At 52.4% G+C, this 14,732-nt stretch overlaps 1 protein-coding gene across 2 annotated transcripts in view; it reads right to left on the bottom strand.

The window, feature by feature from the left end:
- Positions 1-290: 290 nt before the first annotated feature.
- The window catches only part of TSTD1 (thiosulfate sulfurtransferase like domain containing 1), a 40,456-nt gene continuing 26,014 nt past the window's right edge, over positions 291-14,732 (bottom strand). For both annotated transcript variants that reach the window (XM_073608886.1, XM_073608884.1), the window contains 3 exons: positions 1,724-1,846; positions 1,251-1,413; positions 291-431 (listed from right to left, as the gene is read on the bottom strand). In XM_073608886.1, the coding sequence (XP_073464987.1) occupies positions 377-431; positions 1,251-1,413; positions 1,724-1,846 (341 nt within the window). In that variant the 3' untranslated portion in view covers positions 291-376. The remainder of the gene's footprint in view (positions 432-1,250; positions 1,414-1,723; positions 1,847-14,732) is intronic.

The raw sequence follows: 14,732 nt of genomic DNA on the forward strand, positions 1-14,732 counted from the left end.
CAGAGACCGCATTGTGTATGGAGGATCAGTGTGGTCAGTGTCAGGAAGGAGGAGTCAGAGACCGCACTGTGTATGGAGGATCAGTGTGGTCAGTGTCAGGAAGGAGGGAGTCAGAGACCGCACTGTGTATGGAGGATCAGTGTGGTCAGTGTCAGGAAGGAGGAGTCAGAGACCGCACTGTGTGTATAGAGGATCGGTGTGGTCAGTGTCAGGAAGGAGGAGTCAGAGACCGCATTGTGTATGGAGGATCAGTGTGGTCAGTGTCAGGAAGGAGGAGTCAGAGACCGCACTATGTAAAGTATAATTTATTACAAAGTATTTCTCCCATCATTCCGGGAATGGGTTGTCATTTGTTTGTGGCGATCGGTGTCTTTGATCATCTTCCCTCCTTCTCAGCCCATTCCTTGTGCGCTCCGAGGTAGTTCCGGGCCCTGCAGGGAAGACAGACGGTAAGATGACATCACACAGTGACCCCGGTGTAGTGCAGGAGCAGAGCGGGGACACTCCTCTCCCAGAATTCATGGAGATGAGTGACCACATTCTACTCCTTCAGTATACGGGGTCACTGTGTCTACAACAGGTTGTATAGGATTAGAGGGCCCCTAGGGGCCCCACACTCTGCTCTCATAATCTGTCCATGTGTCAGGATGGAGTTCCCCGTATACAGAGACGGCAGGAAATCATTGGTCACTTCATTCTCCGATCCAACGTTCCATTTGTTACAATGTATTGGTGTACATGAAGTTTTGTGGTATGTGTCTAATCCTGAGGAAGCGGCTTTGTGCATGAAACGCGTAGACATGACAGTTCATAGTCACTATATCTATATTATATGAGCTGGATTTGTTTTTATGTATTTATTGAAAAGTAAAATCTATCCGTCATTTTATAATATACATCTGTAATGGAAGCTGGGGCTATCTTTGGTGACACATCTCTGGCTGTAGAGGGTCTCCTGGGAGGCGGAGCTTTTGGTTATCGGGATGGTTTTGTTCAGGTTGGCATGACCCCCAGGATGGTTTGGATACATTGGGATGGGGCCCCCCCCGGATGGTTTGGATACATTGGGATGGGGGCCCCCCCCAGGATGGTTTGGATACATTGGGATGGGAGGGGCCAGGATGGTTTGGATACATTGGGATGGGGGGCCCCTCAGGATGGTTTGGGTTAGGTTTGGAGGGGCACAGGGCTATTATAATGATTCTGGTTGGATGTTGTATTTATGAAGACGATCGGTATCACATACGTACTTTGTATATCCCTGGCTGACGGCGATGTCGGTGGCCCGCTGTCCTCTCTTCCCCAGCTGGCAGTGGAATATCAGGTTGTCATCTTCCAGTTTTGGTTTCTCTACTTTATATTTCTGTTTAAATGAAGCCGCGTCCATCTGCAGGGCCGCTTCTACTTCCGTAACTGAAAGATACCAAAACCGCAACATGTATGATAGAGGATGTTCATAGGAGCCAATGACCTCACCTGACCATCCATAACAGACAACGTGGAGGACGTGACGTCACCTAACCATCCATCCCACAGACAACGTGGAGGACGTGACGTCACCTGACCATCCATCCCACAGATAACGTGGAGGATGTGACGTCACCTGACCATCCATCCCACAGATAACGTGGAGGACATGACGTCACCTGACCGTCCATCCCACAGATAACGTGGCGTCACCTGACCATCCATCCCACAGACAACATGGTGGATGTGGCCTCACCTGGTATATTGACTGAATTTGGAATTCTCCCATTCTGCAACTCCTCTGGATTCCGGACATCGAATATTTGGACGGATCCGGAGTTGATCAGCTTCTTCAGATCTTCATATGTGATGACACCACCTATGAATAGAGAGAAATGGGGATCATTATCCGGGAGAATGATACAGTAATCACTGTGGGGTAAATTCACTACAGAAACACCGTAAGTGAGGCAATTACCTACCCCCATTATCTGACGAAATTCAGTGTGAGGCCCCCCAAGTTTCATACTGGACCCTTATCTAAACATGCAGCCTGGCTGGTGATGGAGGGCGGGGGAGGGGGGTGCATCCGTTCACATACATCAAAAGGCAATAATTCATGGTTGGCTGTAGAGCGGGGACACGGGGCAGGGAAGCTGTCAGAAGTGGAAAGCCCCAGAAGAGAAGGTGGAAGCCCTGGATGATGAGGGGGAGGAGTCCCAGAAAAAAAAAATGGGGGAGCCCCAGAAGAGAAGGGGGGGTGCAGCTTGACTTGTCAGTTTTTAAAGTTACAATAACTGGTGGTACCTCTACACACACTGGATGGTGAAAGAGCAGAAAACACCATCAACTGAATGAAAGGATCCGACTCCACCCACACAGAGGATGATAGGAGGCAGTGGGTGGTAGAAGGTCCTGGATGGTGGTAGGAGGAATTTAATGGTGGTAGGGGACGGTGAATGGTGGTACGACGTGGAGAATGGTGGTACGAGGCGATGAATGGTGGTAGAAGGTTGTAGAATGTGGAGAATGGTGATAGAAGGTTGTAAATGGTGGTAGGAGACGATGGATGGTGGTAGGAGGTGGAGAATAATGTTATGAGCTGGTAAATGGTGGGGCAAGTTGGAGAATGGTGGTAGGAGGCAGTAGAAGGTGGTGAATGGCAGTAGGGGTGGTAGGAGGTGAAGAATGGCAGTGTAATGTGGAGAATGGTGTTAGGAGCTGGTAAATTATGGGACAAGTTGGAGAATAGTGGTAGGAGGTGGTAAAAGGCAGTAGAATGTAGAGAATGGTGTTAGGAGGTGGTAAATGGTGGTGGAACGTGGATAATGGAGGTAGGAGGTGGTGAATGGCGGTAGAATGTGGAGAATAGTGTTACGAGCTGGTAAATGGTGGGGCAAGTTGGAGAATAGTGGAAGGAGGCGGTGAATGGCAGTAGGGGTGGTAAGAGGTGGAGAATGGCGGTGAATGGCAGTAGGTGGAGAATGGCGGTAGGAGACGGTGAATGGTGGAGAATGGCGGTTAAAAATCAAGAGAGGCTGAAGGCAGAGCTGGAGAGGAGATGCAGAACTATGCAGAGTACAGGGCACCTCTCCGGGGTTGTAGCCGGGCAACACGTCAGGAGGGGATAGGTGAGAAGATAAGGAGGGGATAGGTGAGGGGAAAGGTGAGAAGATAAGGAGGGGATAGGTGAGGGGAAAGGTGAGAAGATAAGGAGGGGAAAGGTGAGAAGATAAGGAGGGGATAGGTGAGGGGAAAGGTGAGAAGATAAGGAGGGGATAGGTGAGGGGAAAGGTGAGAAGATAAGGAGGGGATAGGTGAGGGGAAAGGTGAGAAGATAAGAGTGGATAGGTGAGGGGAAAGGTGAGAAGATAAGAGTGGATAGGTGAGGGGAAAGGTGAGAAGATAAGAGTGGATAGGTGAGGGGAAAGGTGAGAAGATAAGAGTGGATAGGTGAGGGGAAAGGTGAGAAGATAAGGAGGGGATAGGTGAGGGGAAAGGTGAGAAGATAAGGAGGGGATAGGTGAGGGGAAAGGTGAGAAGATAAGGAGGGGATAGGTGAGGGGAAAGGTGAGAAGATAAGGAGGGGATAGGTGAGGGGAAAGGTGAGAAGATAAGGAGGGGATAGGTGAGGGGAAAGGTGAGAAGATAAGGAGGGGATAGGTGAGGGGAAAGGTGAGAAGATAAGGAGGGGATAGGTGAGGGGAAAGGTGAGAAGATAAGGAGGGGATAGGTGAGGGGAAAGGTGAGAAGATAAGGAGGGGATAGGTGAGGGGAAAGGTGAGAAGATAAGGAGGGGATAGGTGAGGGGAAAGGTGAGAAGATAAGGAGGGGATAGGTGAGGGGAAAGGTGAGAAGATAAGGAGGGGATAGGTGAGGGGAAAGGTGAGAAGATAAGGAGGGGATAGGTGAGGGGAAAGGTGAGAAGATAAGGAGGGGATAGGTGAGGGGAAAGGTGAGAAGATAAGGAGGGGATAGGTGAGGGGAAAGGTGAGAAGATAAGGAGGGGATAGGTGAGGGGAAAGGTGAGAAGATAAGAAGGGATAGGTGAGGGGATAGGTGAGAAGATAAGAGTGGGGAAAGGTGAGAAGATAAGAGGGGATAGGTGAGGGGAAAGGTGAGAAGATAAGGAGGGGATAGGTGAGGGGAAAGGTGAGAAGATAAGAGGGGATAGGTGAGGGGAAAGGTGAGAAGATAAGGAGGGGATAGGTGAGGGGATAGGTGAGAAGATAAGGAGGGGATAGGTGAGGGGAAAGGTGAGAAGATAAGGAGGGGAAAGGTGAGGGGACAGGAGGGGAAATAAGAAGGGACAGGAGGGGATAAGCGGGGAAATGGGAGGGTACAGGCAAGGTCAGGTGGGGTCAGGTGGGGACAGGAGGGGAGATAAGAAGGGACAGGAGGGGACAGGTGAGAACAGGAGGTCTGGATTATAAGGAGTGGAAGATAATTTTGTGACACATAAATTGGGGAGTCACATCAGAGGAGGGGCTGGAAACACCCAACAAAGTGCACCGAGATTAAAGGAGAATTCCCAGCACCACCCAACCCAACACCTGTCCCCTCCCCCCTCCCAACACCTGTGTAATAAAGATGTATATACTTACCTATTCTCGGCCCGCTCTGGTCACATGATCCCGTGTGTCAGTCAGCGACATCTACAGGGGAGAGGAGGGAGAGCGGATGGCCATAGGAGTCTATGGGTGACATCACTGGTGTTGTCACCGCTCTCTCCTCTCCCCTGCATAGGAGGTGTGGGGGGGGGCAGTTTTAAAGGACAGTTGGGTTGTCAGGACCAGGATCTGAACCAGCGCCCTTTGCTGAGCCACCTGAGATGCTGCACGGCTCCCGCTTTGATTTCTTGGATAATTTTGCCGTGTATCCGGTTTCTGGTGAACCTTGAACTCCTTCTTGCTCCTCCCATGAACTTCCTATTTAATAGGATATAATCTATAATCACTATAATCTTCCTGTTTGCCAGATTATAGTGCTCTCTCCAGCTGATGTCGCTCTCCTTTTCATACTTGCAGCTCTCATCTCCACTACCACTCGTCACTGACCTTTGGCTTGTTTACTGACTACGCTTCCGCTTGATCCCAACCTGATCCGCCCCTCGGGTGACACCACCGGACCCCCACCAGACCCCCCAAAAGACCCCCCGCCGGACCCTCGCCATTAGCTGCATTTCTACTTTAGATGAAAAGAAAGGCGCACTCATGTAAAAAAACAAACACTGCGAGGAATCCACCATTGTGATCACTATAAATAGAAGGTGTTGTATATAAACATGAAGAATGTATATTTATGGAAACACAACTCTGTTTTTATAGGAAATTACAGTGCAGGCGGGGGATGGTGGGGGGGCGGGGATGTTATGTGAATACCATACATGATATCAACAAAGATTGGGGGAGGGGTCTATATAAATCCCGCCCACTTCCAGAGCCAAAAGCATCCTGAGAGCTGAGGAGGGGAACACCCCCCAGAGTTGATTGGCTGAGGGTTAGAGTCCCGCCCACATCCATATCCTCCAGGCTCAGGATGGGATCACCCCACCAGATTTGATTGGCCGAGGGTTAGAGTCCCGCCCACATCCATATCCTCCAGGCTCAGGATGGGATCACCCCACAGAGTTGATTGGCTGAGAGTCCCGCCCACATCCATGAATTGAGGGGACGGGAATTGGGCGGAGTCACATGGAGGGCGTTCCGGTGAACGTTTCTTGGCTCCGGTCGCAGGATAAACTGCGAGAAACTTTAATTTCGGTTTTTCTCCCGTTTCCTTTTATACAAAATCTCAACGTCTTTTTATCATGGTTTTCTTTTATTTCAATGTATTCTTTTCTTGGTATATATTTTAGGCACCGCCCACCTTCAGGATATTAGGGGCGGGTCACACCACATGCAGTCCGGTGTGGTTTTTATTTCTGCATCAAAAACACATATAAAGTCGGTTATATGGTTTCCAATGACATCGTTCACACCGGCGCCCTCAGTTCCAGAAAATAAAGAAGTAGAATAATATACCGCATCTCTCTGAAATCACCAAAAACACCCCAAAATGTATTATATGGAGATCAGGGGGAGATCCTCACAAATGGACTCATCAAGAATAATTATCCTGGTAATTGATTGATGGAGATCGATTGACTTCTCCCTAAGTTTGGACTTGTTGTACTTCTCTCTTCTACCACTAGGTGGGCGGGTACTTGGTGGTACTGGATATAGAGAAGGGCAGCCCAAGGTCAGGTCATGGGAAAGGTCGTCACTTTTTCTTCAAGTCAAACCAACACTTTACCAGCGCAAAGCAAGATTTATATATTTTGTATAAACACTGAGAACACTGGGGACTCCGATGGAAGGGGAGGGGACCAACACTGGCGACTCCGATGGAAGGGGAGGGGACCAACACTGGGGACTCCGATGGAAATGGGGGGGGAGACCAACACTGGCGACTCCGATGGAAGGGGGGGGGGGGGAGACCAACACTGGCGACTCCGATGGAAGGGGAGGGGACCAACACTGGGGACTCCGATGGAAATGGGGGGGGAGACCAACACTGGCGACTCCGATGGAAGGGGGGGGGGGGGAGACCAACACTGGCGACTCCGATGGAAGGGGAGGGGACCAACACTGGGGACTCCGATGGAAATGGGGGGGGAGACCAACACTGGCGACTCCGATGGAAGGGGGGGGGGGGGGAGACCAACACTGGCGACTCCGATGGAAGGGGGGGGGGGGGGGGGGAGACCAACACTGGCGACTCCGATGGAAGGGGGGGGGGGGGGACCAACACTGGCGACTCCGATGGAAGGGGGGGGGGGGGAGACCAACACTGGCGACTCCGATGGAAGGGGGGGGGGGGGGACCAACACTGGCGACTCCGATGGAAGGGAGGGGGGGGGACCAACACTGGCGACTCCGATGGAAGGGGGGGGGGGGGGAGACCAACACTGGCGACTCCGATGGAAGGGGGGGGGGGGGGAGACCAACACTGGCGACTCCGATGGAAGGGGGGGGGGGGGGGAGACCAACACTGGCGACTCCGATGGAAGGGGGGGGGAGACCAACACTGGCGACTCCGATGGAAGGGGGGGGGGGGGAGACCAACACTGGGGACTCCGATGGAAGGGGGGGGGGGGGGAGACCAACACTGGCGACTCCGATGGAAGGGGGGGGACCAACACTGGCGACTCCGATGGAAGGGGAGGGGACCAACACTGGGGACTCCGATGGAAATGGGGGGGGGGGGGGGGGAGACCAACACTGGGGACTCCGATGGAAGGGGGGGGGAGACCAACACTGGCGACTCCGATGGAAGGGGGGGGGGGGAGACCAACACTGGGGACTCCGATGGAAGGGGGGGGGGGGGGAGACCAACACTGGCGACTCCGATGGAAGGGGGGGGACCAACACTGGCGACTCCGATGGAAGGGGAGGGGACCAACACTGGGGACTCCGATGGAAATGGGGGGGGGGGGGGGGGGGGAGACCAACACTGGGGACTCCGATGGAAGGGGGGGGGGGAGACCAACACTGGCGACTCCGATGGAAGGGGGGGGGGGGGGGAGACCAACACTGGCGACTCCGATGGAAGGGGGGGGGGGGAGACCAACACTGGCGACTCCGATGGAAGGGGGGGGGGGGGGAGACCAACACTGGGGACTCCGATGGAAGGGGGGGGGGGGGAGACCAACACTGGCGACTCCGATGGAAGGGGGGGGGGGGGGAGACCAACACTGGCGACTCCGATGGAAGGGGGGGGGGGGAGACCAACACTGGCGACTCCGATGGAAGGGGGGGGGGGGGGGAGACCAACACTGGCGACTCCGATGGAAGGGGGGGGGGAGACCAACACTGGCGACTCCGATGGAAGGGGGGGGGGGGGAGACCAACACTGGCGACTCCGATGGAAGGGGGGGGGGGGGGAGACCAACACTGGCGACTCCGATGGAAGGGGGGGGGGGGGAGACCAACACTGGCGACTCCGATGGAAGGGGGGGGGGGAGACCAACACTGGCGACTCTGATGGAAGGGGGGGGGGGGGAGACCAACACTGGGGACTCCGATGGGAGGGGGGGGGGACCAACACTGGGGACTCCGATGGAGGGGGGGGGGGGGACCAACACTGGGGACTCCGATGGAGGGGGGGGGGGGGACCAACACTGGGGACTCCGATGGAGGGGGGGGGGGGGACCAACACTGGGGACTCCGATGGAGGGGGGGGGGGGACCAACACTGGGGACTCCGATGGAGGGGGGGGGGGGGGACCAACACTGGGGACTCCGATGGAGGGGGGGGGGGGGACCAACACTGGGGACTCCGATGGAGGGGGGGGGGGGGACCAACACTGGGGACTCCGATGGAGGGGGGGGAATCAACACTGGGGACTCCGATGGAAGGGGGAGGGAACCAACACTGGGGACTCCGATGGAAGGGGGGGGGAGACCAACACTGGGGACTCCGATGGAAGGGGGGGGGAGACCAACACTGGGGACTCCGATGGAAGGGGGGGGGAGACCAACACTGGGGACTCCGATGGAAGGGGGGGGGAGACCAACTCTGGGGACTCCGATGGAAGGGGGGGGGAACCAACACTGGGGACTCCGATGGAGGGGGGGGGAACCAACACTGGGGACTCCGATGGAGGGGGGGGGAACCAACACTGGGGACTCCGATGGAGGGGGGGGGAACCAACACTGGGGACTCCGATGGAGGGGGGGGGAACCAACACTGGGGACTCCGATGGAGGGGGGGGGGAACCAACACTGGGGACTCCGATGGAAGGGGGGGGGGGGAGACCAACACTGGGGACTCCGATGGAGGGGGGGGGGGACCAACACTGGGGACTCCGATGGAAGGGAGAGAAAAGGTCATAAATGCAGCACTAAATAAAATAAGATAGTCCATATAGATCGGTGGTCATCACTCCGGTCCTCAGGGCCCACTAACAGGACAGGTTTTCTGTATTACTTTGGAGGGAGATGGAGACTAGAATATGCCAATCACTGAGCAGCCAATGAGATCGCCTGTCATGTATTTCAGTTATCCTGCAAACCTGGCCTGTTGGGGGGTCCTGAGGACTGGAGATGAGAACTTCTGATATCGATCAATGAAGAGCTGAGACTTCCAGAGAAAACATTCAGGTGTTTGTCGATCTGCTTAGCAGAAAGAAGTAAAAAACAATCGATGTAAAGATGGAGAGACTCAATCGGTGCTTCCAGTCATTATACTCCATCAGAAATATATACAGTTGTCACTTATCACCAGCATAGGACCCAATGGACAGAAAGTGATAATAGTGAAGCCCGTAAGGATAAAACACGAGTTTTTATTATAATCTACTTACAGGAATGCAGTAAAAACATCATCATGACAGAAATGGACAAAGATAATCCGCGGTTCAGAAGCGTGCTTGTATCGGCCAGCCTGACATGTTTCGTCCTATGTGGATATCATCAGAGGTGTGGCCAATGATGTAAGCACACCCACATATATACAAAACATCCTAGATCATTCTGCCCCCTGATAGGACAGCGCGATCCATGCAGCAGTTGTCAGCAATGGTAAATCAGGCCCCCGCCTGCGCACCAAAGATCCTCAGTGCAGGAGAGAGAGGAAAAAATATTTTATTTTTATCGTCCGTGTGCACATGCGCAGTACAGTAATGCGTTCCACCGCGATAGTGGAATAAACCAACTAGGCGGACGCAGTGACGTAATGCCGCACATGACACTAAAATTCCTAGAGACGGAAGAGCAGCTCGGCCGTGAGTGTGCGCATGCGCAGCAAAGCCATATATCCCAAAAGGGAGCAGTCCAATGGGCCTAGTGACGTACATGCCGCCATCACTCCTATTCATGTAAACAATACGGCCTGCGCCTGCGCATTACGGTCGCATCACACAGAGAGTCTCGCAGCCGCAAATAGAAGGTGCAATTCTAATTCATCACATTAAAGATAAAAGGAGAAAAAGGAGAAAACTGATCATTAGATAAACTGGAAAACATATTATTACACCTTATTGGATATACAGATCGAATATACATTCCATTGTTATAAAAAGATTCCTGGAGATCAATATTCTGCATTAGAGAGGAGAAGGAGAAAAGGAGGATCCCAATCAATCCATATTGATCTCCAGAGATGTGATGAGACATCATAAAAACTACTAAAAAATGATAAATAAGCATCAAAACAGCCCAAAAGTATAAAATACGTACATAGAAAACGGAACTATTATCAGTGGCCTCTCCGGCTTTCATATTTAGGGGGGGGGACACAGGGACAAAAGTAGGGGGGCAACTATAAAATGCATATATATATATATATATATCCTGGGGCCCTTTACTACGACCCCACAACGGGCCCTTTACTACGACCCCACAACGGGCCCTTTACTACGACCCCACAACGGGCCCTTTACTACGACCCCACAACGGGCCCTTTACTACGACCCCACAACGGGCCCTTTACTACGACCCCACAACGGGCCCTTTCACATGTTCTGCAGTGAGCTCCCTTCCTCCTGTATTGGGCCCCCCAGGGTGTCAGAAAACAAGAGATATATGTCACCAGCATACCATGAAAATATAAGGGTCCAAAGCAGTGGGAGAACTATCAGGGTTGCAAAGGTTGTCTTGCCTCCGGGCCCTGGTGTTCTGCCACTGTGGGGTTCCCCAGCCTCCTCTGGCCGTCCTGCCCCTGATATTGACAGCTCTGGTCTGGCATCTCTTAGAATTTACAGGCTGGTTCTCCTGTCCTAAGGATGGGAGAAATCAGTCCTGGTGGAGTCCTTCCTGCAACTCGCTCTTCTCCCAGCCAATGAGGATGCAGGGGAGGAGCAGATCGGGCGGCCGTGGTTGTGTGAGCGCTCCCATTATGCAGTGTCAGGGAGGGGGGAGGAATCACCCGCAGGAGCTGACTGGGGACGCTCTCCCTCTTAGACACTTTTTTTTTTTTTTATTGAGGGGCACATGGTGGGGCACAGCATAATGTTGGGGGTCAGGGCCCCCTCTGGCCCCCCCTAGGGACGCCATTGACTATTATTAATAAAACAATTTATATCCAAGCTGAAAGGGGTAGAACTCTTTATCTCATATCCACCGGTCTCCAGTTTAGAGATTTCCCGTTTGGATGAACTGCCCCCCCCCCCCAATGTGGATTAAACCCGTCCATGGCCACAAATGTAGTCCCCTGAAGGGTTGTGATCATCCAAATAATGTCAGGAAACGGTGTGCTTCCCTTTTTAATAATATTTACCATAACGTGCATGGCCTGCGTGGTGTGACCCACATATTACACGCCACGGGACAAATGATCATTTAGTGAAGTACAAGTGATAAAAGTATTGATGACAAAGGTTTTACCCGCAGCCTGAGATGACAAAGGTTTTACCCGCAGCCTGTGATGACAAAGGTTTTACCCGCAGCCTGTGATGACAAAGGTTTTACCCGCAGCCTGTGATGACAAAGGTTTTACCCGCAGCCTGTGATGACAAAGGTTTTACCCGCAGCCTGAGATGACAAAGGTTTTACCCGCAGCCTGTGATGACAAAGGTTTTACCCGCAGCCTGTGATGACAAAGGTTTTACCCGCAGCCTGTGATGACAAAGGTTTTACCCGCAGCCTGAGATGACAAAGGTTTTACCCGCAGCCTGAGATGACAAAGGTTTTACCCGCAGCCTGAGATGACAAAGGTTTTACCCGCAGCCTGAGATGACAAAGGTTTTACCCGCAGCCTGTGATGACAAAGGTTTTACCCGCAGCCTGTGATGACAAAGGTTTTACCCGCAGCCTGAGATGACAAAGGTTTTACCCGCAGCCTCTGATGACAAAGGTTTTACCCGCAGCCTGTGATGACAAAGGTTTTACCCGCAGCCTGTGATGACAAAGGTTTTACCCGCAGCCTGTGATGACAAAGGTTTTACCCGCAGCCTGTGATGACAAAGGTTTTACCCGCAGCCTGAGATGACAAAGGTTTTACCCGCAGCCTGAGATGACAAAGGTTTTACCCGCAGCCTGAGATGACAAAGGTTTTACCCGCAGCCTGTGATGACAAAGGTTTTACCCGCAGCCTGTGATGACAAAGGTTTTACCCGCAGCCTGAGATGACAAAGGTTTTACCCGCAGCCTGTGATGACAAAGGTTTTACCCGCAGCCTGTGATGACAAAGGTTTTACCCGCAGCCTGAGATGACAAAGGTTTTACCCGCAGCCTCTGATGACAAAGGTTTTACCCGCAGCCTCTGATGACAAAGGTTTTACCCGCAGCCTGTGATGACAAAGGTTTTACCCGCAGCCTGTGATGACAAAGGTTTTACCCGCAGCCTGTGATGACAAAGGTTTTACCCGCAGCCTGAGATGACAAAGGTTTTACCCGCAGCCTCTGATGACAAAGGTTTTACCCGCAGCCTCTGATGACAAAGGTTTTACCCGCAGCGTGAGATGACAAAGGTTTTACCCGCAGCCTGAGATGACAAAGGTTTTACCCGCAGCCTGAGATGACAAAGGTTTTACCCGCAGCCTGAGATGACAAAGGTTTTACCCGCAGCGTGTGATGACAAAGGTTTTACCCGCAGCCTGAGATGACAAAGGTTTTACCCGCAGCCTCTGATGACAAAGGTTTTACCCGCAGCCTCTGATGACAAAGGTTTTACCCGCAGCCTGTGATGACAAAGGTTTTACCCGCAGCCTGAGATGACAAAGGTTTTACCCGCAGCCTGAGATGACAAAGGTTTTACCCGCAGCCTGAGATGACAAAGGTTTTACCCGCAGCCTGAGATGACAAAGGTTTTACCCGCAGCCTGAGATGACAAAGGTTTTACCCGCAGCCTGAGATGACAAAGGTTTTACCCGCAGCCTGAGATGACAAAGGTTTTACCCGCAGCCTGAGATGACAAAGGTTTTACCCGCAGCCTCTGATGACAAAGGTTTTACCCGCAGCCTCTGATGACAAAGGTTTTACCCGCAGCCTCTGATGACAAAGGTTTTACCCGCAGCCTGAGATGACAAAGGTTTTACCCGCAGCCTGAGATGACAAAGGTTTTACCCGCAGCCTGAGATGACAAAGGTTTTACCCGCAGCCTGAGATGACAAAGGTTTTACCCGCAGCCTCTGATGACAAAGGTTTTACCCGCAGCCTCTGATGACAAAGGTTTTACCCGCAGCCTCTGATGACAAAGGTTTTACCCGCAGCCTGTGATGACAAAGGTTTTACCCGCAGCCTGAGATGACAAAGGTTTTACCCGCAGCCTGTGATGACAAAGGTTTTACCCGCAGCCTCTGATGACAAAGGTTTTACCCGCAGCCTCTGATGACAAAGGTTTTACCCGCAGCCTGTGATGACAAAGGTTTTACCCGCAGCCTGAGATGACAAAGGTTTTACCCGCAGCCTGTGATGACAAAGGTTTTACCCGCAGCCTGTGATGACAAAGGTTTTACCCGCAGCGTGTGATGACAAAGGTTTTACCCGCAGCCTGAGATGACAAAGGTTTTACCCGCAGCCTGAGATGACAAAGGCTTTACCCGCAGCCTGAGATGACAAAGGTTTTACCCGCAGCGTGTGATGACAAAGGTTTTACCCGCAGCCTGAGATGACAAAGGTTTTACCCGCAGCCTGAGATGACAAAGGCTTTACCCGCAGCCTGAGATGACAAAGGTTTTACCCGCAGCCTCTGATGACAAAGGTTTTACCCGCAGCCTCTGATGACAAAGGTTTTACCCGCAGCCTGTGATGACAAAGGTTTTACCCGCAGCGTGAGATGACAAAGGTTTTACCCGCAGCCTGAGATGACAAAGGTTTTACCCGCAGCCTGAGATGACAAAGGTTTTACCCGCAGCCTGAGATGACAAAGGTTTTACCCGCAGCGTGTGATGACAAAGGTTTTACCCGCAGCCTGAGATGACAAAGGTTTTACCCGCAGCCTCTGATGACAAAGGTTTTACCCGCAGCCTCTGATGACAAAGGTTTTACCCGCAGCCTGTGATGACAAAGGTTTTACCCGCAGCCTGTGATGACAAAGGTTTTACCCGCAGCCTCTGATGACAAAGGTTTTACCCGCAGCCTCTGATGACAAAGGTTTTACCCGCAGCCTCTGATGACAAAGGTTTTACCCGCAGCCTCTGATGACAAAGGTTTTACCCGCAGCCTGAGATGACAAAGGTTTTACCCGCAGCCTGTGATGACAAAGGTTTTACCCGCAGCCTGTGATGACAAAGGTTTTACCCGCAGCCTGAGATGACAAAGGTTTTACCCGCAGCCTGTGATGACAAAGGTTTTACCCGCAGCCTGTGATGACAAAGGTTTTACCCGCAGCGTGTGATGACAAAGGTTTTACCCGCAGCCTGAGATGACAAAGGTTTTACCCGCAGCCTGAGATGACAAAGGCTTTACCCGCAGCCTGAGATGACAAAGGTTTTACCCGCAGCGTGTGATGACAAAGGTTTTACCCGCAGCCTGAGATGACAAAGGTTTTACCCGCAGCCTGAGATGACAAAGGTTTTACCCGCAGCCTGTGATGACAAAGGTTTTACCCGCAGCCTGAGATGACAAAGGTTTTACCCGCAGCCTGTGATGACAAAGGTTTTACCCGCAGCCTGAGATGACAAAGGTTTTACCCGCAGCCTGTGATGACAAAGGTTTTACCCGCAGCCTGTGATGACAAAGGTTTTACCCGCAGCCTGTGATGACAAAGGCTTTACCCGCAGCCTGTGATGACAAAGGTTTTACCCGCAGCGTGAGATGACAAAGGTTTTACCCGCAGCCTGTG

This window comes from Aquarana catesbeiana, linkage group LG13 (assembly GCF_042186555.1).
Source record: "Aquarana catesbeiana isolate 2022-GZ linkage group LG13, ASM4218655v1, whole genome shotgun sequence".
Classification (NCBI taxonomy): domain Eukaryota; kingdom Metazoa; phylum Chordata; class Amphibia; order Anura; family Ranidae; genus Aquarana; species Aquarana catesbeiana.